Here is a 25197-nt window from a genome sequence, read left to right on the forward strand (position 1 = left end):
GTCGGCAAAGTAATGTCTCTGCTTTTTAATATGCTGTCTAGGTTTGTCCTAGCTTTTCTTCCAAGGGGCAAGCATCTTTTAATTTCTTGGCTGCTGTCACCAAACCAGGCTTGGGGGGGGGCGGGGCCAAAACCTGAAGTACGAGCCTAGAGGGGGGCCCCGGGGGGAAGGGGCGGTGCTAGGATCCGCAGCGCATGCCCAGTGGTGCTGACCGCTCTGCCTCGGCTGCCGGCGCCACCGCCCACTCCGGGCTGGCCAGCGGCAAGCGGCCCGGGAGCAGAGTAGGGCCCGGCTGGGCGAGCGCACGGCCATGGCCCCGTGGCTGCAGCTCTGCTCGGTCTTCTTCACGGTCAACGCCTGCCTCAACGGTTCGCAGCTGGCCGTGGCTGCAGGCGGCTCCAGCAGAGCGCGGGGCGCCGACACCTGTGGCTGGAGGGTAAGGAGAGGACAGCTAGTTTCTTGCTGTCCCCCAAAGCTCGGGGGCACAGGTGCTCGCGGGCAGTGGAGCCCACGCCGACTTGCCTGCTCTCTGTCCGTGGCGTGCTCGACAGGGCTGGGATCCCGTCTGCTCCCGCCCTCCTGCCTCCCTCCCGGGGCGCGCGTCCGGCTGCCCCCGGCTGGGTTGAAAGAGGCCGCCCGACCCCCGGCTTTGTGTTGCTAATGAGGCGCGGCCACGGGCTGGGGTCCGGCTCCAGGCGGGCGGGCGAGAGGGGCGCCCGGCGGCGAGCGGGAGGAGGGCGCCCCACCCTTTGTTCCAGCTCTGGGACCTCAGGGCAGCGCTTCCCCGGGATAGGATCCTCCGCGCTGTCCGAATGGGGGGCGCTTTGGAGCGGGAGTCTGAGGAGGGGTCTTCCCCCGCACCTCCGGTCCTCAGCTCTGCAAAGGTCTGGGACCGCCAGGCAGGGGACCCTGAATGTTGGGCAGGGGTGCGCCCCGTTCTCGGGACTGCTTTGTTCCTTCTGGGCCAGGCCATCTTACCCCACTTTCACCCCAGCTCAAGATTCCTGTTTGCTTTTGCATTCAGCCCTTTGCCTAGCGGATGGTCTCTCAGATGACCCTCTCTCACCCACGCACACCCCGACCCCGCTTGAGTTGCGGATATTTTTCATGACCAAAGGGAGTGAGATTGTCACCTCGGTCAGGTGTCTGAGAGCAGAGGGGCACCGTCGTTCGTCCTGTGTTTGGAGCCGTCTGCCCCTAACCATCTGAGCGATGGGACATGCGGTTGTGCTTCGGCGGCTTGCCTTCCCAGCTCCTGAGCAGTGCTCCTGGGCTTGGGGAGCGCGAGGACTTGGAGACTGTATCCATCTAACCCCGGCTCCCCTCCCACCTAAGCCAGGGTCAGCCTGGCGTGTGGGCACTCACCGCCTTCAGCTTTGTGGAGAGGACACTGGCTTTGCAATCAGGCAGCCACGAACATGACCTTGCCTCTTTTCCTGAGCAGCAGCTTTAAGCCTCGATTTCTTCACTTGGAAAATGGGAGTAAATGGGGATTTCCTAGTTTACCTAGCACTGCTTCTCTGAGGGAAGGGTAGGGGGTAGATCTCTTAGAGCAGTGTTCATCCACCTCTTGTGGGGTCCTGTGAATGGGCCTCAAGCAGTCACGGCCTAGAACTGGCACCCCTTTAGGAGCACAGGCTGGTGCCTTCACCTCACTTGCCCTGCCTTCAGAGAAACACAGCAAGGAAGACTAGGTACCAGCTGGGTAAGCTGAAATGTCTTCAAACCCAGTAGCTGCAGTGTAGACAGCTATAATCCACCTTCTCACGAACCCCATAGTGAAAAACCTCCTTATTTGAGTAAAACATCGCATTTTCCTACTTTGCCTCATTTTAGTAAAATACCACTATTCTTTCTCTTTTTTCCCCAATAGATACCAAGTTTTCCTGTTTTTAGGTTTAAAAAGTTTTCCTTAAGGCTATCCCCACATTGACTTACCAGTCTTTAAATTTTTTAGCTCTAAACTGGTATGTTGGTGTTTGAGTGAACAGCATCACAGGCATTTTATTCTGTTTTCATAAGATGGCATAGGTGGATGAGTGTAATTTGCTGTTTTTCTGCGGTTGCCCAGGTGGCTTCATGTGTCCATGCACCAACTGTGTTAAGTTTTAATGCTGTGGGTATAGCAGGTCCCTAAAGGAGCCGAGCTGGTGGCTTTGTGCTCTCAGTGAGAATCTGTTCTCCCCTTAACCTGCACCCACATAGTTTTAATGGTGGCCCTCGCTCCAGTGGCTTCGCATTCATGCTGGAGGTAACCTTCTCAACAGCTCTTAACCTTGGTCCCACAGTCCTTCCCTTGGGGTCGTCTTCACCTACTTTGTAAATAAGCATGGAAGTCTCAGGGTCACCTCCTGGATTCCGGGCTCTCCCCAACCTAATACCTGGTACCTTCTTTCCTGGACTTATTTGATGCACGGAGCCCAGCTCACCCACCTGCCTCACATACTCACCTTCCCAGCCTCCACCTGCCCCTCCCACCCTGCTCCCTAACTCCTGTGCCTATGATGCTGCCGAGGGCACGCTTCTTCCCTGCTCCTGGGGTGCCTTTTCCTCCCCTGAGAGCCCCGTGGGCCCAAGACTCAGCTCAGGTGATGTTTCTTCAAGGAGGCCCTCTCTGAATGCTGTTCCCCTTGCTTCGCGTTGTCTTGCAGGTCCTTGCCTTTGGCTCTCACCAGACTGCATTGTCAGTATGTGTTCCCATCTGTGTCTTCAGACTAGTTTCCTTAGCCAGGCACTTAACCTCTTGTTGGTGGGCTCAAGGCTTGGTGCACTGTAAATCTTGGCTGAACCCAATTAGACCCCGCAGTCTTCCTGCTAAATCCTGTATTAAGTGATAGATTTTTAAGAAGGGGGCGGGGGAGGGATGAAGATCAGAGCAGTGGGCTGCAGTGTCTTCCCTGAGGCAGGCTTTTGTACATGCTGTTCCCGCCTGTGTTCCTTCTCTTTACACCTCAGCCTCCCCTCTCAGCTCCAGCTTCCTTCAGCTCACTTCCTGCAGGAAGCCCCCTCTCCCCCTACCTCCCTAGGTAAATTTTTCCAGAAGTTGCTTTGTTAGAGGGCTGGCCTAGTAAGTACTGATGTGCAGCTACTTGGGTGTCTGATTCATGTCCGTGTGACCTACCTGACAGTGGGTGTTCAACCTGTAGACCTTGGTCTCAGTTCTGAGGTTGCTTACCGTCTATTTGGGGTCACGCTCACATCTAACAGTAGGGATTGATGCTGTGTGATGCGAACAAGTGAAGGCTTCCTGTGGGTCTAGGTCACACAGAACCTGGAGGGTAGAGGCACAGCAGGGCAGAAAAGTGAGCCCTGAAGGAGGTGCAGGATCTGGGTGCTGGAGAGGAACTGAGCGATTGACCCCTGCTCTCGACGGAGCGGGTGTTCCAGGAACTCTTGCCCCTGCAAGAATGTGTTTTCCCAGGACTCACAAGGTGACTGGAGCCAGCTAACCCTCAGCAGCTGTAACCCTCCCTTTGGGGTTGCTCTCAGAGGAGCCAGCCTGGTTTAAGTGGTCAGATTTCACAACCTCCCGTTATTAGTGGGGCAATTAAGGGGCTGATACCATCTCAGTGTTTTAGAAATGAGTTGTGGGCACACTTCCTCAACTGCTTTAAAAACAGAGTCTCTTAGGGCACTTGCCAGGCAAAGTTGCCCTTTTTGAGTAATACAGTTTTCTCAAAGAAGTAACAAGTTGTAAAACTTCCAGAGGGGCCAGCATCCTCCTTGAGAGTCTTAACTGCTTGCTTCTTGGAAGTGGAGTGGTTGTGTTTGTGATGTGTAATTATATCAGTCACTTGCACAGAGGTTCCCCCCACCCCGCCCTCTCCTTGCCTTGCTCATTGTTTTAAGAAGTCTATACATGGAACAAGGAGTTAGAAATCTATTCCCACAGGTTTTTATTCAGTGGCTTTTCCTGCAGTGGAGGAGGAAGGAACATTTCTTGCCTTCTTACCTAAATGGGATACCCCTTCCCTGGTCTATTATCCCTGAAACTCAATTTCCACTGCCTCCCCTCCCAAAAGTCTGCTTCTTCAGGAATTCAGGAAGCCAGAATGCTGGCATCGTCTTTACAATGAAGTGCAAGTTTCCCATTTAAGGCAAATACTTCATCTCAAAAGGTAGGAAGAAATAGGGTGGTACTTGGAAAAGAAGAAGTTGCAGCTGATTAAAATTTAGGTTCTTGATAAAAGTCCAATCCAAGAACTCCCTTGGCCGTGAGCCCAGCCATGTTTATTTAATTCTGAATTGGATGTGTTTTCATTCACTTGCAGCTCGTGGCTCTCAAGCCTGCATCTGATCTGCCTGTCCTGTGCCTGTGTTGTCCATGTTACACATTGCGTCTCTAAGTTAAAAATGACTCAGCCCTGGTTGACACATTTTCAGAGAAACATTTTTATAAGAAAGAAGCGTGATGCTTTCTTCCAGCCTGCTTTGCTGTGTTAATTGGGAATCCTCTGGCTGGGGTCCATCTTTCTTGAGCAGCCCTCGCTTCCCATCCCTCCCCCATCCGTCCAATGGACCCAGAGCCCCTGCAGTGCCTGAGGCATTGTGCTAGTTATTAACTGGGTGGGTGGGGGGGCTGCGGCGGGGGGAGATTGGGAGGGTACAGCTGGGTGAATGAGCCCAGCAGCTAAGTACTGGCTGAGGCACTATTTCCTTCTAGACATTTCTCAAAGTGAAGTCCAGAGCCCTTCCAGTATCAGGATTGCCTTGGGAGCTCATTAAAATGCAGATTCAAGGCCAGTGAGACCAGAATGGGCATGAGGTGGGTGGGGTCCAGGAACTGATATTTTAGCAAGTTCCTCTGATGCTCTCAGCGGTGAGAATCACTGCTCTAGGAGAGAAGACTTCTGTGATGGCAAGAAGGAGGTGAGAAGCCACACCGTAAACATTTAAAATCAGAGCTTGACGTTAAATTACTTCACTGGACCTTTAGAATGGAAAGTGGAGACTTTGTCCAAGCCCTGGAAAATGGCAGGGGTGAGGCTGGCTGAGGGGACCTGGGGAGCCAGTGGTTCCGGGGGTGCCTCTGGTGCTGGGGACTGAAGAGGAGGCCGGGGGTGAAGGGGACTCCACTGGATTCCTCCCCAGAACAGCTGGGCCTGTCTGGAAAACAGTCTCAGGAAAGAGTCGAGTAGGGTCCAAATCATATTCTCAGCCGTTCAAACCTTTCAGACAGCTTCCTTACGAAGGAAAGAACTGCTAATGCTTTTTTAAGTCTTTATTTTAAGTTGAGTATTTCTCATGCTTCATTTGGCTTAAAATGTATTGGTTTTTTTTTTTTTTTTTAAAGCTTTCAAACTCTCTTTCCCTCATCAGTCCCTAAACTTTTCACATACCATGCCCAGCAGATGTCTGCTGCTGCTGAGGCCATCCCATCAACAGTTAGTTGTTCCTTTCATTCCTTGCTGCCTCTTGTGTCTGCCCCTGATGGATGGGTTCTTAGGCTTCTGGAAGCTCGGGGCCCCTCACCCTCCATCTGTAAAAAAAAAAATGGGATGAAGCAGGGGTTCAGGTACCCTTAGAACTTAACAGGCTGGGCTGGGGGACAGGTCTGTCTTTGGAGCAGACCTTTGTCCAGCCACCCAAGACTGGCAGCCAAGACCATTTCTGTTTCACATCCCCTGCAAATCTGGAAGTTTTCCTGACCTCAGCGGGCCCCAGGGACCTGTCTGTGCTGGTGCGGCAGGCCCCATCTCCAGGCAGCCTGACTTGCCTGGGCAGTGGGGGGCAGTGTCCTCCTGGGCAGTGTTTGTCTTCGCTGCTGAGATGTTCTGAATGGGCCTGACACATGATTAGGTGACTGATGGCCCCACAACACATTGTCTCCTCCAGGGCCTGGGGCCTTTGAAGCTCTTCCCTGTGGGAAGTAAAGAGACTATTTGCTCTATTAAAATGCCTTGGTATTTCCTCTGTTTAACCACAGGCCACTTCCTCTCTGCCACTCTAAACCCGGCAGGGCCACCGGCTGATTGAAAAGACACAAGCCCAGGAGTGATCACATCCTATTGAAACAGATAGTCTTACTGCAGATTAAAGCTGGGGCAAGAAGAGACCAAATCTAAGAGGGATTCCTTGAGATGCTCCTTATCTTGCTCAAATTTAGCCTGTTGATATCATTCACACTTAAAGTCATGAATGCATTCTTTTTTTTTTTTCCAGAAGGCACTCCTCCTAAGTTGTAACCAAATGAGTTAGTGTGTGTTTCATTTACATAAAGCAGGTTAAAGTGACTTGATCCACTGAATTTCTCATTGTGTGAGTTGGGAACGCTTCAGTGTCCGGGAAGGGCATGATGTCTGTTCATAGGAAACCATACTTGGCTTATTCTCTGCTTGTAAATCCTGCCTGTTTGTTCTCATGTGCTCAGAAACCCAAGTAAGACGTTTATAGCTTAACTAATACCAAGAATATATCTGGGGAGACTGTCTCTCCTGCTTTCCCGAGCAGTATCTTGAGAAGGTTTAATTAATAACACCAGGCATGAAACTAAAAATTGAACAATTGAAAAATTACCTACAGTAAACAAAGACTGAAATTTAAACTCCATCCGTACCCTGTTTCTTTTGAAGGGGCCTAAAAAGGGAATGACTAGTGAGTCTCTAATGAAGACTATTATTTTAACATTTGCAACTCCATTGTTCAAAGCATCCATGATAAAAACAGCTTTCCTTTTCTTTGGTTCCTTGTTTGGAAATGTTGGGGAAAGGTGGATGTAGCTAATTAAGGCTACAACATTTAAAGGGGGGAGCTTAATAAGTACCAGCTGTCCTCAACAAATCAACCGGGTGGATGACAAAATAAAGATGTGATGTGAACACACATGTAATTCTCTTCTAAAACGGAAGTTGGCCTATAAATTGTCTGATTTAATAGGGTAAATGAAAACTACCTCTACTATGCACTTTTAAGAAGCATTTGTTTTATAGTAAACCTCATGTCTTATTTGCATAAAGCCTGTGCATTAAAAGTTGTAAGGGCAGTAGATGGCAGGTACTGTGGAAAGTTTAATACACTGTAATTCTTCTGTCCGTTTCTTCACTCTAAAGCTGATCTTAATAGACATTAATCATGAGGCTTTTCATTAAAATTACTACATCATAGGGAAGCTTGCTTGAACTTATCAGAAATGCCTATAAAATTGTAGCCATGACTTTGAAAAGAGAATTTGGAAATTGATAGCATTAATGAAAATGTTCAGGTGGAAATTTACCTTTTACACATTAAATGAATATTTCAAATGAATCCTTTTAAATCATAAGGGATCAGGCTTTAAATATAGCTGTTTTTCAAATTTGAAAGTCCTTTACTCCCTAAAAAACCAGGAGTTTTTCCAAGTGTTCTGTTTTGTCAGTTTTGTAGATTTTTTCCCCCCATTGAATGGTAACCCTTTAAAAAAAACGCTGGCTGTGGCCCCAGACTTCTGTTCTGAGCTGGACTGTTTGACTTGCTAGTGGGAGGTTGATGGGGATAGAGGGAGGGTTTCCTTGGAAAGAAGAGGTACGTTTCCCTGAGACGGGCCATATGGTTCTCTATGATTTTATTCTGTCCAGGTGATTTCTGGTTTCTCTTCTGAAAAGCGTTTCTTTCCCTTTTATCTGAGGAAAATACAATGCAATCCAGACGAAACGCAGGAGCGAGCGGTCAGCCTGAGCGTGATCCCAGCTGAGTGACCGCACATCGCCTCCATCCTCTGGAGGGGGCACATTTGCCCTGGGTGGAGCCCAGGCACCCACACGGTTATAGGATTTGCTGTGACTGCTTCCTGTCTGCAGTTCACAAAGACATTTGGAGTGAGGCGACAAGAGCAGCTCCTCTGTGTCAGGCCATGGTGTAGTACTGTGGTTACATTTTCTGGGGAAGTACAAAGAGGAGTGGGACCAGGTGCCTGGCTGCAGTGGCTTCCTACCCAGGCGGGGCTGCGAGGCCTGGGGGCTCAGAGACAGCGAGATGCAGGGAGCTCCCCCTCCTCGCTCTGCCTGGCGCACTCCCCCCAGAGTAGTATGAACCAGGGTTCCTGCTCCGCATCCCAGAACATTCCGCCTGTGCATTTGCCTTGGCAAATGCCTTGCCTTGCCTGTGGCAAGCAGGGTGATGAGGGGCTTGTGTTTGAGGTGCTGCTTGGCGCCTACTTTGCAGACTCTGGCTTTGTAGCTCACGTCTTGGTTGATTCCAGGAACTCTGGCTACTTGTTTTGCCTCAGTTTCTCCTGCTTTGGAGGAGACTCGCCTTTCCCTGGGAGGCTTCTCCACAAAGGCCCCCCAGCCTCCCTCCATGTGACTTTCACCTTTGCCAGGAAGCCTACCTTAAGTGAAATCAGACCACTCCCCCTCCACCGCCGGCCTCCCATCATGGCTCCAGATTTAGTGAGGGCGCATCCTGCCTTCTGCAGTGATGCAGTCAAGAAGGGGAATCTTGATCTGTTTATGAAGAAGACACTTAATTTGGATGGTTCAGAGGAGGCTTTGAGGAAGAGATTAGATGGCTAGAGAAGACAGACTTTGCCCAGGGGACTTTTGAGCAGGGCCTCTGGCAAGTGGAGCCCGGAGGTGAGGGACAGTTTGGGCAGAAAGAAAAATGTGAGTAAAGCTGGAGGAGGGCGGCTCCTTGGAGGCGGTGGGGACAAGAAGGCTGAAGACGGAGCCTGGGACTAAAGGGGTGTGCTGAGTTTTACTCACATATGCACCTGTCAGGAATGGTGACACTTGGAAGGTTTCTCCAGCAGCCAAACAGCTTGATAGAGGTGACCCTCAGCGACCTTCATTCCTTCATTCAGTGTGTATTTGGTGCTTTCTATGTGCGAGGCCTGGTTTCTGGAGCTTAGATTGTAGTAAGGAAGACAAATAGGATAACAAACTGCCAGAACCTGACCACTGTATTTAAAATAGCAACCACTACTCTCTGTTGCTCACCATTTTTCTTCACTTGAGTTTTCTCCATAGAATTTTTTTTTTTTTTTTTTTTTTACCATGAAACACACAGTATTTTCTGGTCTGCCTGTGCGTTTCCCTTGCTCCCTGAGGGCAGGGCCTTGATCTGTTTTGCTTCCTGTTGTAGCAGGAGATCAGCAGTGGCACACAGTAGATTCTCCCTCTGTGTGACCAAGTGCCCTGCAGGAAACCAGGGGCCATGAGAGCGGGCGATCTTGGTGGCCTCTCTGAGCAGGTGTCATGTAAGGCGAGCAGTTGTATTAATAATGCCAGTGTCCTCTGAAGTTTTGATTTTCTTTTTCATTATCTTTTAAATGTTATTTTGACTGGAGTATAATTGGCTTTATTTATGTTTTCTTAACATTGGTGCATCATGTGGCATTAGGTGCTGAGCGTCGCATAAAAATACACCCGACTTCATCCACACTGCGGATGATTGGCACCGTGTCCCCAATACTGGCCAACCGCTGGGCTGCAGGACAGGTTCTCAGGGAACAAGAGAGGCGGGGACCGGGGCTGGTCCTGGATGGCAGTCACACTTAGGGAAGGGTTGGATTCTTGAAGAGGGGGTGTTTGGACTGTCCAGGTTACGCTGCACGGTGAATGGAAAAAAAAAGTAAACGAACGAAAAAGGACTAAGGGCTAACTAAGCATCCTGGTTTTGGACTTCATGAAACAATGTGAACGAGATGACCCTCACTCCCTGGCAGCAGCCCTTAGTGGTATGTGAAAACTTGGTGGTTTTAACAGAGAATCAAGCCTCATTTTCTTTCGGTCCCCTTGGGTTGTGAATGCCTTTCATTTTCTGAAGTCACCCACCAGTCCATCCAGAATCAAAGATGCTCTTTGCCTTCTTTCCAGGGCTGTGGGTTTGCCGGCCAGCTGTGGTAATGAGTTTCTGCCCGGCTTTGATTTCCATGCCTTGCCTCCCCGTGGGAGGAACTGGATATTTCTGATCTTACCTCTGCTCATATTCAGATCCAGCCAAGCAATCAGTGACTTCCCGGGCTTTTTTGTGGGAGACTGTGGGAAAAGTCCTGGTTGGCTGGCTATGAATTAATGAAATCCTTAGAAGGCTTCCCTAAAGATAGCTCCTGTGGTTTTAAAAAAATAGCATTGCCTTTTTTAATTTGAGCAAGAGGTCATGGAGTTTTACCGAAATTAAGCAGGGAAAATGTAACATCTGGTTGTGCTGCCTGAAGACCGCTGTACGGGGGCGGGGGCGATGGGCTCCCAGTGTCCGGCGTGCCAAGGTGCGCGCCACCCAGGCCTCTCAGGGCCACTCTGGACACGTAGCCTGCCCCTTTGTTCTCCTCCCTGCGTTTTGAACCTCAAGACACAGAAATGCTATCCTGACATCTTTTCAGTTGAGCACATTTCCCGTCTACTGAGCTTTATTCCTTTTGCTTAAAGGGTCACACTCCCCTCCTCGCTCCCACCGCCCCCCCCGCCCCGCCTTTTAAGTGCATAGTTTTCAAGTTGGAGATTAGTATAATCATTGCCTTTATCTCATTAAAAAAAGATGGGGTAGATAATGGGAGAGAGCTTGGGCGGAAGGCAGGGGAGTTTTAAAGAGCCGTTCTGAAAACTGGAATTCTGATAAGAGGAGGAAGAGAATGATAAATTGCAGACAAGTTTTAGGGAAAGGCATAAAGGCATTTTAAAGGGACTTATGCCTTTTATAAAGGCAGAAACCTAAATCATCTTATATGTCTGCTGTGTGTATATACGCCCCCCACCACCCAGTTAAGTGAATAATAAGTCACATTACTATGTTTTTAAACAATTTATGTCAATTCTGAACCTATTCTGTATTAAGACTTTATATTTGGGAGCACACATTTTCTGAAACTAAACTGAAAGGTGAAATCGTTGCCGCCCAGCGCCCATGCAGACCAGCAGTCACTCGTGCCTGGGGCTTCCCTTTACTGTACTCTCTCCCACATATTTTGGATTGTGAAAATTTCAAACCTGTAGAAAAGTTGAAAGATCAGTGGGGTGAACACGCATTTCCCCTTAGCTGAGAGTCACCAGTGCTTTGCCCCCGTGTACCCCAGTTGTCCCCCAGTGTCCTTCATGATTTCTTTCTGAATCACATTCCAGGATTCAGACAAGAGCCATTCACGGCTTGTAGACATACCCTGTCTCTTTAGTCTCCTTGCATCTGATGGAGTCCCTACACCTCTTTTTTGATCTTTTGTAACATATACATTCTGAAGAGTCGGGGTCACTTGTGGTATAGACGGTCACACAATTTGAGTTTCTGATTGTTTCCTCATGATTAGGGTCAAGTTAAAATTTCGCAAGATCTCTCTAAAGGTTCAAGTGCGACGTTGTTGGATTTTAGGTATCAGTAGGTAACAAAGATTGCTCTAGCAAAGAGCAAAATGTGTTTTTTCTACTTGAAATTATTGCACGTAGAGACCTTTCTAATGATTTAACCCAGTTTGGTCTTGTATTCATTCTTTTTTGTTTGTTTGTTTGTTTAATTCAGTGCTATACAGAAAGACTTCTCTTTTACTTTACTGGGAGTCCAAAGAAATGGCAAGGTGTCTTTTGCACTATCTTGTAATTTAACTTTTTTCCTTGAAGACGATCTGGAATCAGCTGTGCTCTCAAAATTGGGAGTGTCACGTCCCAAGAGTGCTTAAGGTTTTTGCCATTCACTGGGGCTTGTTTCAAAGAGTTGTAGACGTCACCCTCAGCGACTGACCAGGAATGAGTTCCTATTATAGCTTCCGCTTTGGCCTGGGTGAGTGCATGGCTGAGTGCTCCCTCACACCAAACTCAGCCACTTCTTTCCTTTATGCTGAGAAAACATTGAGCTTTATTTCCAGAAAAGGCCTTTTCCTTCTCCACTCAGAACATGTCCTTAAAGTCAGTTTCCGGCCTTCTCCTTCTGTGAGTACATGTTGCCTGAATTATTTTATTAGAGACCCTTAAGAGAGTTTATTTGTTTAACGTGAATTACTATCTTCTACCTCATGGCATGCTTTTATTTTTTATCCCTACTCTAGATTTCAGGGCCAAAGACACAGAAGATTAATATTGATTATTTTTCAAAGTAAGTTAAAATGTCAAAAAGCAACAAGTTGTTATTCTCCCAGGGTACCAGGGAGACGACAGAGACAAAACCTCCATCTTTTATTCATAAGTACAGGGAGCTGGCGAGAGCGCAGGCAGGCCTGTGTGCCCAGCATTTGTTCAGCTTTCAGGACCAGGCCTCCTCCCCTGCTGGCCGTGAAATGTCATGCCGAGACGCAATAGTGGGACATTCAGCGTCCAGAGAATGGACTGCAGAGATTCAGTCGCGCTTTTCATTTTATTTTCTGGCACAGAATCCACAGTCGCCTCTGTGGCCTGACAGCAAAAGGCCGGAGAAGGATGGCTTGGGGTGCTGTGCTAGAGTACATGCGGGGCACCCAGGCGGCCAGGGTGTACCTGGGGAAAGGACGGCCGGCCGCCTGGCTGAGTCTGGTGTGCTCTGCTCAAGGAGAGAGAATGCTAGTTTCCATGGCTCTGCTCCCTTTGGTTTTGGTGGGGGAGGAAGTGCAGAGTGCTTTCCAGTTGAGAAATCACTAACCATCTCTGTGTAGAGGGCAGCCCTGGGGCAGGGAGCTAAGGCTCGGAGGCTCTTTGGACTCTGATGTTTTCTTTAGAAAAAGAGAAATCACGCAGCATTTGCTAAACAGGCTTTAGAGCAACAGTTTTCAATTGAGGGTGATTGGGGTATCTCTGGCAACACTTTTGATTGTACTGGGAGGGGTTTTGCTGCTGGCATTTAGTGGGTAAGGGCCAAGGATGCCATTAAACATCTCAAAATGCACAAGTCAGCCTTCCCCAATGATGGCCCAAAAGGTCAGTAGTGCTGAGGTAGAGAAACTCTGGTTTTGGAGTCCCTTTTTAGTATTTGAATTTCGCAGCTCACTTAGCCTTATAACACTTTTTAACTTCCTTTCTGTTTAATAGAAGCTGCTGGTTCTATAAATCTGCACTCAGGATGAATTTCCATTAAAGTCTCTAAGACATATGATTAAACTATTGTGGTGCTCCATGAAGATACGCCCTGAATGCAACTACTATTTAAAATGCAAAAAGACGGTGGGGTTTTTTTTTTGGTCATAATTTGATCAAAGTAGCATAACCTGTGCCTCTGTTTTTGTTACTCACTGATGGTCTGTGGATAACATTACATTTTTTCAGCATGAAACCCAACACTTCAAATCCCTAAAGCAGTCTCAAATTTATGGTTAATAAAAGCATTTATTGTACTGGATGTCATCTGTTATATCACTCTGGGGCTAGAAACTGGCAAGCAGTGGACAGGAAATATTTTCATTTCAAATCGCTTCAATCTTATGGTCTAGGGGCAGAAGTGTCTGATTTCAGGAAAGCCGCGGTGAATAGCATAGTAATGAATGCATTTTTAGTTGATTAAGCAGGCATTCTCTCCCTTTCAAACAGTCTTCTCTCTTAGGCTTGGTGGGGCTAAATAAACATGTGATCTTAAATGATAGCATTTCTTGGGTTGGCCATTCTTCTCCTTTGATCATCGTAAACTTTGCAGAGTGTTTTCCAGGAATCCTCAGCAGGGCAGGAGAAAGCCGGGGAGAAAGGCTCGAGTCAAGTGTTGACCCTCCTTGTAATTGTTTACTTTACGAGCAGAGCGGGTTTTCTGAGATGATGCTGACTCTTCCGAATTCCTCTTTAAAAATGGAATCTCGTACTCTGCCCTCAGGATCACGAATTTAGGAGGAAAAAAAAAAGCCTTGTTATTACTTTTTTTCTTTCTTTTCAAAGGCTGCAATTTTATTGTAACTTGAGTCTTGATCCCCCCACCATCGCCAAGTAAACAGGTTAAGGAGAGTTCCATTCAGAGGCAGCTCTGGGTGGTGATGATGTATCCAGGGTGAGAGGTACCTTTGGTCCCTGCTGCCCAGCGCCTTTGAACGTGTTATGTAAATCATTGCTTCCCCTGAGCCTTGGAGGTAGACGGATTATTTCTGATGTGGTTCCTTTTTTTCCAGATGAGGATTCCAAGGCACAAAGAGCCAGGAAGGGATTAGGATGGGAGGCCACGTGACTCAGAGAGGCCTCTCTCCGCCAGAAACCAGTTCTTACCCTGCCCCCTGCCCCCAGCAGGCCAACTTGCCCTGCCTTCCCAGCACCCAGCCTGAGATGGACATCAGCCATGTGCTGCAGAACAGCTCATGGGGGTGGGAGGAGAGCAAGACTAGATACCAGCGAGTGCTTTGCAGAGAATTAAACCACGATTCGGCATTTACCCTGGAGGTTCCCAAACCTGGCTGAACCCCAGAAGCACCGGACGGAGGAACATTCTTGGGGGTAGGCGGGGGTGGGAGATTCCGGGACTCACCCCAGATCTGCTTAAGTGGGATTTCCCGGGGAAGGCTGGGAATCTGAGTTTTTTTTTAAAAGCTGCCAGATCAGTGATTGCCAGGATTTTTGGGGGGTTGGGGTAGGGGTGGATAGAGGGTTTGACTACAAAGGGGCAGAACAAGGGGATTTTTGGGAGATGATGGAATTGTTCTGTGTGCTGACTCTGGTGGTGGATACACTGATGTATGCGTTTATACACCTATTTATATATTTATACACGTGTAAATGCATGAAACATCTTCCCGGGCAGCACTAGCGGTAAAGAACCTGCCTGCCAGTGCAAGAGACAAAAGAGATGGAAGTTCGATTCCTAGGTCAGGAAGATCCCCTGGAGGAGGGCACGCAACCCACTCCAGTATTCTTGCCTGAAGAATTCCATGGACAGAGGAGCCTGGCATAGCGTCGTAAAGAGTAGGACACAACTGAAGCAACTTAGCATTCACTCATGCATACATTTATATGTGTGTAAACTCCTGGAACTGTACACCAAAAACGTCTATATTTACATGTAAAAAAAATGCTGCTCCAGTGAAACTGAGCTATCACTGAGGTGTCAGGTGACGAGTTTTCTAGCTGTGGGAGAATGCTACCTGGAATTGCAGAGGCAGGTAGGCAGATCCTATTGAGTAGAACTTTGTATAACAATGGACATGTTCTTCTCTGCACTGTCCATTTCAGCAGCTGTTCACCATGGTGGCTGAAGTGTGGCCAGCACAGTTGTGGGCCTGAATTTTGAATTGTACTCAAGTTTCAATACCTGCACATAGCTAGGGGCTGCCCCTTGGGCAGCTTGCTTCGGAGGCAGACATTGCCATAATGGGGGGCTTTGGCTTTGTGCCAGCTGCACACAGGGCCCTGTGGTCCTTCGTGCTTGAGGAACAACAGTAAGTCATCCCAGGTAGAGGGAAGAACAGGCACACAGGCCAGCTGTCTGGGTTGGTAGGGGCAGAGGAAAAAGGAACTTTGGAAGGAACAGTGATGTGAGGTGGGCCCAGGCAGGAAACAGTCTCGCCAACTGGAGGAATCAGCTTTTCTTCCCTTATGTGCAGAAGTCTGGGCCAACTGTGGGCCATTTCCTGCCCCAACTTCCCAACCTCGTTCATCTTAAAAAGACACAATAGTTAGCATGTTCCTTAATTGAGCTTTTCTGTTCCCTGAGATGCTGGGAGGTACAGGAAGCCATTGGAGAGTTCAGGGGAATGATGTGCGGATAGGGTTAGGGGATGCTTCTAGCTTCACAGGGGGTTTGCTGGGTCCCCGTGTCAACCTGGACAGGGTGTGAGGAAGAACCTGCATGGGCATATCCTGCTGCTCTTTGGGGACGAGATCCTCTGAAGAGGCGCCTGGGCGCAAACCTCCCACCTTAGGCACCCAGCGCACGGCTTCCGTCTCAGTGTGTGTTCAGACACTCTTAAGCCTATCTCCCCACCCGCATGTATTTATGCTGTCTTAAATAGCGTTACTTTTCCAAATGCATTATAAGAGTGAGATTCTGAGAGTGTGACCTTTTATTAATGCAAACCAAATGGGGACAGAAATAATGTTCCAATTTGTCAACATATTTGTTCTTAAATTGGCTAAATGGCTAACAAAAAAATTCATGAGCCACAGGTTTTTATAAATAAGGAGGTTTTGTTAATCTTACATAAAAGAGGGCTTACTCGAGAGCCTAAAGGGGTGGTCTTTTTTTCTTTTTTTTTAAGAAAGGGCTTTAAAATTACAAGAGCTATTTCTTTATTTTTATATGAAAATGTCACATCTTTGGATCAGGAAGAGAAGGACATTCTGGATCATAACATCGTTGAGCAGAGGTCCCTTGTGTTGCTTTTATTAATTGGTAACTTCAGTTTAATGCAAAAAAAAAGCATAATGAGCATTAAATGATTCTTCTTCCATTCTTGAATACATAAACACATCTTGATGCAGAGTTGTAATCACTGCATTTTTTAATGGCTAATTTCACTTTGTTTTTTACTTATGTTAGTTTTCTGACGATCTTCCCATGTTTCGATGTCACGGAGTTCACAGACCTGTCGCTCTTTGTGGCCGTATCTTTCCATGCTGTGTGCCCCCGCCCCTTTTATTGCTCCTGTCCCCCCGTAGATGAAGCACCCAGGCTGTTTCCAGGTTATTGCTGTTATAAAGCTGCTGTGCATGCCTTCATGCAGATTGCTTTCCTGCCCTCCCACCCTTGCCATTTTGGTTTGTTTCCTTGGCACATAGTGTTTCCCAAAGTGGAATGACCGGGGCAGAGGTTTTATAGCTCTTACTACACGTTGACCAGCTTGTCTTTTGTAACGACTGAGCCAGTTAACAGTGCAGACTTGTGTTTTGAGAAGAGGACAGATTTGGTCCACAAATCCCAGCTCTGCCTTTTGCTACCATTTATTGTGACCTTGGGCAATTTTCTTCATCTGTAAAATGAGTTAATAATCGTTTATCTCCCAGGATTGTTTTGAGGCTTGAATAAGATACTGTTTTAAAAACATTTAGCTCTGTGCCTGGCCACGTAGTAGATACATTTATAATGATTGGTGGCAGATGGCTTTCAGTGAATAAGTGTGCTCGTTTTTCCACATCCTAAAAAACGTTGACATTTATAATTTTTATTTATACTTTGTTATTTGAATGGCACTGTGTATTTGTTTCATTCTGAGTTTACTAGAGTGGGACCGAGTCTTTCCACCTTCTTATTTACCTTCGGAGTAAGTTTTAATGCTTTGTGTGGATGAAATACTGCTCGGTAAAAGTATTAGGGAAAATGTTGAGTAAATGAGGGTTTTAAAATAAGAATATCGATTGAGTGAATCTTTGGGCTTAATAGCTTATTACGAAAACAGCTGAATCTAAGCACTAAGCACTTTCATGGGAATTCTATCTGTACCAGTAATTCGGCTGGCAGACCTTTCTTCAGACATAGATTTTTCCCAGGTTGATTTTGGATTGATCACACATTTCCTGTGAATCGAATATAAATGAATCTTGTTTTACTGGAACTTTTGTGCATCCTGATCTTGGGCTAGAAGTCACTCTGTTAGACGGTCTCATATCCGTGTGATCTGCGAGATGAGGGCCTCTCAGGCCAACTATGACTGTCGACAAGGTGGGTGACCTTCTGACTCACAGTTTCTTTACTTACACAATGGGGCGGTCAGACTAGAATTATTCTGAAGAATTTAGGGATTGCTTTTATTGAGATAACTTGAACTTTTAACTCAGAGGGTGTAATTTTTCTATCCTTCCCATTCCATTTCCTTATTGAGTTGGTCCCTTCTGTTTCCATCTGGATTCTTGCCTCTTGCACCTGGGTGTCTGTTTTTGATCTCTTTTGAGAAAGAAACACCCAGCCTGTGGCCATTTTTGCAGCTCTTTCTATAATAAAAGTAGCATTTGTCCTCCACAAAGGTTTTGTTTTGTTTTGTTTTGTTTTGTTTTGATTCATACACAGGGAATTCCCCAGCAGTCCAGTGGTTAAGACTCTGTGCTTTCATTGCCAAACACATGGGTTTGATCCCTGGTCAGGGAACTAAGATCCCACAAGCTGTGTGGTGGGGCTAAAACAATTTTTTTTGTATCCAGGTTGCTTTATTTCTACAAAGTGTGCCCACCCCATCAACATCTCTGTCATTGTTGATTTGTGTCTGTTGGTGTTTACCTGAAAGTATTCAGTATGTCCACCTGCCTCCATCCTTCACATTTCCTGTATACTTGTCCACATGCCCAAAGACCCCCTCGCATGTCTTGGTTTTTTAAACATTACACTGTTGTTAATGATTGCTTTCAACCTACTTAGTCTTCTGGCCCAGGAGCTTTTAGGGTCCAATCCATCACTGAGTCCATAAACAAGGGCAGTGCCTCAGACTCCCCGTGAGCCCTGAATCCCATCAGGGTGTTGACGGTCCCGGAGGCCTGGACTGCTCTGTCATCGACTGTCGGGGGAAGAGAGGATTTGGGTCTGTGCATAGTGGTGGCGGGGGTGGGAGAGGGCAGCTGCAGATAAAAACTGACCAGAGATAAGAAATAGTTTGTTTGGCAGAAAGTCTGCCTGTGGGTAATTGCAGAGCTGAGAGATTAATTTTCCGTTTACCTTTCCCCCCCACTTGCATTGAATTGCCTTCTTTTTGAAGTATAGTTGATTTACAATATTATATTAGTTTCAGGTCTACAACGTAGTGATTCAGTATTTTTACAGATTTTAGTCCATCTAAAGTTATTATAAAATAATAGTTCTCTTCCCCGTGCTGCGCATTACATCTCTGTATCTTATTTTATACCTAGCTGTCTCATTAGGAAAGCTGAAGATGTGAAAATAGTCACATACACATGCATGCCCTCACCAAGGGATTGCTGTCCACTTGATTTCCATCCAGGTGCTCTCATCCTGAGTGGTTGCCACCTGCCCAGGTTGAAGTGGTGTTGCTTTAGTGGGTCCTTGGTGAGGGTCCCATGGATAATGATAAAAATATTTGTGGAAGAAGTAGAATTTAATGTCCATTAAGCTCCCCCCGCCCCACGTTTTTTGCATTAGGCTGAAATTACCAATTCATAAGAACAACACAAGGAAACTCTGCTTGTCAGTGCTAACGGGCAGGCAAGGAGACAAGAATGCTTGATAGGCTGCTAGGAAGCTGGTCATCTCCACAGGGGTCTATGATGCAGGTGGAGGGAGGAAAAGATGGGGAGAGATTGGGGAAGAGGTCACCCATGCAGAGACCAGAATGGCCTACTGCTTGAGGACAGTGAGAAAGCTTTCTTGACGAAGAGTCTTATCTCCCAGGGTCATGCCCTCCGGAAGCTCTGAGCTTAGACAGGAATGATGACAGGATGCCCTGGGAAGGTGCTGGGTGGTTTTAAACCACTTGCAGCAGTGATAGCTGCTGCTGCTGCTGCTGCTAAGTTGCTTCATTCGTGTCCGACTCTGTGTGACCCCACAGACGGCAGCCCACCAGGCTCCCCTGTCCCTGGGATTCTCCAGGCAAGAACACTGGAGTGGGTTGCCATTTCCTTCTCCAGTGCATGAAAGTGAAAAGTGAAAGTGAAGTCGCTCAGTCGTGTCCGACTCTTTTCTACCCCATGGACTGCGGCCTACCAGGCTCCTCTGTCCATGGGATTTTCCAGGCAAGAGTACTGGAGTGGGGTGCCATTGCCTTCTCCTCAGCAGTGATAGAGCAGTGTCTTAATCCCCTGCAGAAAGGACTGAGATGTGCGTGATACATGCCGCTTGCACCTCTGAATACCCTTACCCCAAGAAATACAGCTTGGTTGTGAACACTTCCCCTGAACCTTTACCAGCACCCCATGATTTGATGTTTCCCTTCTGTAGCCTGTAACTTGTGGTACTCTGCCAGAAAGGCACTGGACAGGATGGCCCGTGTTTGGGTTCACAGGCACTCTTGACGGTCTCCCCAGTGCCACCAGCTGGTTCCTCACTGAGTGAGTTGCTGTGCTTTGCTGGTGAGACTGAGGATGAGGAGAGGCATGGGAGGAAGGGGCCAGTCTCCTCAGGATCTGCTCCTTAATGGGAACTAGTTCTCTTTGTTCCACTCTGGGCTGGTTGAAGCTTCAACCCTTGTAGAAAGCTCTGTCTTCGGTGAAAAACATCTTGAAATAGGCTTCATACCTATGGAAATTGAAAAGGAGATTAATCATAGGGACTGTTTCTCCTGTTCTGATGTGCCTCCTGCCCCCTGTAAGTACAGACATATTTGAGAAGCACCACTGTTCTAATTTGGAAACGTGAAGCTGGCCGCTCCCCAAAGGTGCTCCCTCACCCAGTCTTCACTCAGGCAGGCTCTTCCACCTGAGTGTCACTTCCTGGCCCCCGTCTGAGTCGATTTTAGACCCTTTGCTGCTGCTGCTGCTAAGTCACTTCAGTCGTGTCCGACTCTGTGCGGCCCCACAGATGGCAGCCCACCAGGCTCCCCCGTCCCTGGGATTCTCCAGGCAAGAACACTGGGGTGGGTTGCCATTTCCTTCTCCAGTGCATGAAAGTGAAAAGTGAAAGTGAAGTCACTCAGTCGTGCCCGACTCTTCGAGACCCCATGGACTGCAGCCCACCAAGCTCCTCCATCCATGGGATTTTCAGGCAAGAGTACTGGAGTGGGGTGCCATAGACCCTTTGTGCGCTCTGCAAATCCTGGGTGCCCTGTGAATAGGGCTGGATTACTTACTGAGTAGATACTCAGTCTACACACATTAGGGCTATGGGTTAAAGGGGTTTGGGGTTTTTTTCTCCCATTTTGGAGTGTGTGATGCCAGGAGGATCTTGGTGACTTGGCTCATCTGCATGGAGGTGCCACCCTGCCTATTTCCATAGGGTTGCTGGCAGCCTGCGGGGACTAAGGCTGTTCATCCCGGACCTGTCCCCCTGACTCCTGGGAGGCAGTGGGAGAGTACCCCAGGGCCACCTCTCTGCTGGGGTCACTTGACTGGGGTCACTTTGCCCTGTCAGGATTGTCCAGGAGCAGTGGAGATGAAGTCCGTCTAGCTCAGACAGTTCCGTGCCTTTGCAAACAACACATTTCAGAAAGGATCCCACCACCACCCCCATGGCATTGTGAGGTGGCGGAAGGAAGCGGTGGCTGACAGCGGAGTTAAACAAACTTGAAGGTAGGTCACATTTTTGACATACCATTTTCCTCCGCCGTACCAGCAGCTGCCCTCTGCTTTGAAAGGGAGCTTAGCTGCTCACATAAACTTTGGCTTGTGATAATGTAAACTATTATTAGGATTATCTTTTTATTCATAATATATGCCTAGCTCTCTGTCTCCCTTATTTATGCTGTACTTGAAACACTCATTCACTCTCAGGACCCAAAGCCCTCTGAAAACCAAGAAGCACTTTATATAATAGACTATCTATTTAAATCTCTCTGTGGTTAGAAAGAACTCTGGGAATGAAATCATTGGGTTGAGGAAGCTTCAAATCTCAGCAAATGTCCAGATTGGAACTGGGATGTGACGTTGATGAAACATTTCAGTTATAAGACATTTTTTTTTTGTTTTTTAAATGAAGGTTTGTCCCAAGGGTGGTGGTTTTGATACAAAGATGCTTGATTTTCATTTTGAGAATCTTCAGCTTTCAGAAGAGTCTCTTCTCCCATTTCATCACCACCTGATGGAACCGTCTGTCACTCGGGACATTCTGGAAGTTAGAGAAGGTCCCCAGGCTCCCGCTGTGGTCAGCCGGAAATACCTCCCTGCATCTTTCAAGGGAGGGAAGCCCCAACAGTCTTGCCTCAGGTGCTCCTGTGTGGTTTGTCAGCAGAGGACAGGTTAGTCTGCAAGCCAAAAAAAAAAAAAAAAAACAAAACCCAAACTAATAAACTTTTCAATTTTTCATAAGACGACTCTCCCACCCTTTTGTTTCTCCCTCCACTGCACCCCAAAGGAAGAAGCAGACTGAATTTTTAAGCACATCTGGACACTGTTTTTGTAAAGCTCTTACCCTGAATTCCCAGAAGGAACGTATTGGCTCCCATCTTTCCAAGCAGAAACTGAAACGACTCCTTTGTTTATAAGTACCGGGCTTGCATCTGTTAATAAATCTGGGAAGAAAGAAGTTGCACTGACATGAGGGTCCTTAGCCAGGCCGACACACTCTCCTCTGCTCTCTCTTGAAGTCTTTGAGAGGTGCTAAAGTCTATGTTTGGCCCTTTTCGGTGGGAGTTGGGAAGCAAGGAGTAAGGGCTCCATGTGTCCCGTCTGAAATGACGTTTTCTGCTTTCTGTGACTATAACAGTGTTGGGGCAGGGGTGCTTAGAGCCCTGGTCTGTCTGCTCTTGCTACCATGCAGGCCCCCTTGGTGAATGCCATGTACAAGCAATCAGATTAGAATGCTCCAGGTCTGAGAGTCCAGAGGTTGGCAATGGAATCCACCTTTCCCTTATCAGATAGTGTTTGTTTTCCTCTTAGGCAAATCTTCTAGAAGGTGATTGTTGCTGAGGAAAGTGAGGCTAATCTTTCTTTAATATCAGTCAACAAGATGTTGGCCTGGAGTTCTTCAAGTATGGGGAGAATTTCAAAACAGCGTGAAACTTTTAAAACTGAGATAGGTATTTGCTATGTTGGGTAGCTTGGAAGTTCCTTTTTTTTTTTGCCCTTAAAAAGTATGTTTACGAATTGAAGCTGTACCTTCTGGAAGACATGAGTGTAGTCTGGTTATGAGGGTCATAGTTCTGTTACTTCCCAATAAATGTTCATTAGCGATAAGCATTTAACCAGTGTAGGAGTTACTTTTCTTAAAATATGCCTCTCTTCTGGGTATCTGGAAATAAACTCAAGAGATGTAATTTTCCTACAGGCCTCTTCTCAGAGATGAATCAAATTTCAGAGATGACCGCACTTCAGCTTTAGTCCCCTACTTTTGGGGAAAAACTTGTTAGCCGCAAAACCAAAACTGATCCACTTAAGCTTGGCAGTACTATGGATATCTGCCTGTCTAATGGCCATTAATGATGAATAATGTCCAAAAGAGGATGGTCTGAAAATTAATATTTGTATTTGTGCTTTTGTGCAAAAATTCATTTCCAGGAGGTTTGGACAAAAAGAATATGCTTGAACTGAAATTTAGGTTGATAACTTTGAGTTGTATCAATAATGTTCTAGCTTATCTTTCCATCTTTTTAAATTTCTTGTTGAATTCTGGGGTATTGTTGTTTATTCTGAATGCTATTAGGTTAGTTAGTTAGGAGTATTTGGCTAAAAAATGCCCTGAGTGTTGGTTACCTCTACATTTCCAAGATAGTATCATTTCAAAACTGCCAAAAGATTGTGTTTTTTGTTGTTGTTGTTGTTGTTTTTAAAACTAATTTAGCAGTAGCTCAGACTATAAACTGGTCTTCCTTGGTGGTTCAGTGGTAAAGAATCCACCTTCTACTGCCGGAGATGCAGGTTCGATCCCTGGATCAGGAAGATCCCCTGGAGAAGGGAATGGCTACCCACTCCTGTTTTCTTGCCTGGAAAATCCCATGATGGACAGAGGAGCCTGGCAGGCTACAGTCCATGGGGTTGTAGAAGAGTCAGTCTTGGTTGAGCGACTAAACAACAACAAAAGTGTGAAGTGCTGAGCAGAAATTGGGAGTGTCATGACTTAGGGCCCCTGTGCTCTTCTCCTTAATAACACGGGAGATTGGATGGCTCTCCTGGCAGAATGCAAAGCTCTGATCCTGCACACAAAACCTGACAGTGAACCAGATTCTTTTAAATGCCTTTTCCAGTGCTAATGTCGTTTGTTTTTCAAGTTTGCAAACGTAAGAAAAGATTTTCTTTAAGTAGTATTTATAATATGCTTCCTACTTTTTTAGAAAACCAGAGGATGGGTCTGAATAGCAACAAAAGACCTAGGAATTTATTTATATGGAGAAGCTATTTTAAATGAGCCATCAATATACTTATTTGCTCAGGGATTTTTGTAATCAATAAGGTGGTTTTCATGTAGAAAATATCCATCCTGACATTCTGTTACATGAAACCTATTTGACGTTCTTTCTTTTTTTTTTTTTTCCATTCTCCTTTACCTAATGGTCTTTCCTGGCTCCTCTTCTACTTTACCAACCCCCTTTTTCTATCTTCTTTTCCTCCTCATGGGCCCTAAATGTGGATAGTCCCATCCCACAAAGCCCTGTTCTTAGCCCTTGGTCCTTTTTTGTACCTCCTTTTAATTAGCCCATCTGCCGTTAAGATTCTGTTGCTTGACCTCATGCATGACTTCCTGCCTTATAATCCTGTATTTCCAAAAAAAAAAAAATACGGTATTACATCGAAGATTCCCTGTCGTCACCTCACCTTCACTTTTTTTAAGAAAAAAAAAAAAGAAAAGACTCCTTCCCCGGGGTTCTCTATATTGCTATAAAATCACTAACCTTCCAGGTTTCCCAAAAGAGGAGCCCTCAGGTTGCCTTTGAATTCCATCATCACCTCTCTATCACATTTGTCACAAAGGCCTGCCATTTTTTTTTCCCTTAAAACCGCCTCAGACGGGTCCTTTCATCGTCCCCCCATCATCTCCATCCTTCTCACCTCACATCTGGAGGCCTGCAGTGGCCGCCTCTCCCACCTCCAGTTGTCCCCCTTCCTAATTCTTCCTGCAAACATGGCTACAGCACCGTTTTAGTAATTCCTTTCGTGCTCGGAATCCTTCAGTTCCTTTCTTTGTTGTTGTTTTTTCCCCCCTTTTCAAAAATTGTGGTAAAATATACATTTCATAAAATTTGCCATTTTAACCATTTTAAAGTGACATTGAGTCCATTCACATTGTTTTACAGCCGTCACCACCATTCATGTCTAGAGTTTCATGTTCCTGAATGGAAACTCTAAACCCATCCCCCACCACCCCCAGCCCCTGGCAAACCCCTTATTCCACTTTCTGTCTCTGTGGAGTTGACTATGCTGGGTACCTTGTGTGAGAGGAATCACACCGTCTCTGTCTGTTTGTGCCAAGGTCAGATTTTTAAAGATTGTTTTTCATCATTCTGATCTTTAGGAATTTTGTTGAAGAGTTGGTAGAGGCTAACAAAAGGGCCTTTGTCCCTGAGTCACCTTCTTTCTGTCTTTAGTGAGCTCTGCTGGGAGCCTAGCACTGGTTTATCCCAAGTATAGATAGGACGGTCAGGGTGGGTGGGATCGAGTGGGAAAGATTAGAGAATGCAGATATTGACTCCCACCCTGAGTGTCTATAGCGCTGATTCCAACAGTTAGTGACATTTTTGGCCGTGGAGGGAAGATAGGTGAAAATTGGAAGTTGATGGTGCTCTGGACTCCGCTTCCTCCTTCTAAAATGCCTTCCATCTGTATCAGGCAGGAAATCAGGCCCATGTTCAAAATAGGAGGACTCTGGAATAAGACCCCAGCTCTAATCCTTCTCTTC

General features: G+C 46.8%; 1 protein-coding gene across 2 annotated transcripts in view; it reads left to right on the top strand.

The window, feature by feature from the left end:
• The first annotated feature begins 226 nt into the window (after nt 1-226).
• The window catches only part of IL17RD (interleukin 17 receptor D), a 68417-nt gene continuing 43446 nt past the window's right edge, over nt 227-25197 (top strand). Inside the window, exon 1 of one of the 2 annotated variants that reach the window (XM_005887877.2) lies at nt 227-436. In XM_005887877.2, coding sequence (XP_005887939.2) covers nt 311-436 — 126 coding nt within the window. In that variant the 5' untranslated portion in view covers nt 227-310. Of the gene's footprint in view, nt 437-20764; nt 20940-25197 lie in introns of those variants that run through there. The other variant, XM_070359032.1, reaches the window with a different exon arrangement.

Source organism: Bos mutus, chromosome 22, assembly GCF_027580195.1.
Source record: "Bos mutus isolate GX-2022 chromosome 22, NWIPB_WYAK_1.1, whole genome shotgun sequence".
NCBI lineage: Eukaryota > Metazoa > Chordata > Mammalia > Artiodactyla > Bovidae > Bos > Bos mutus.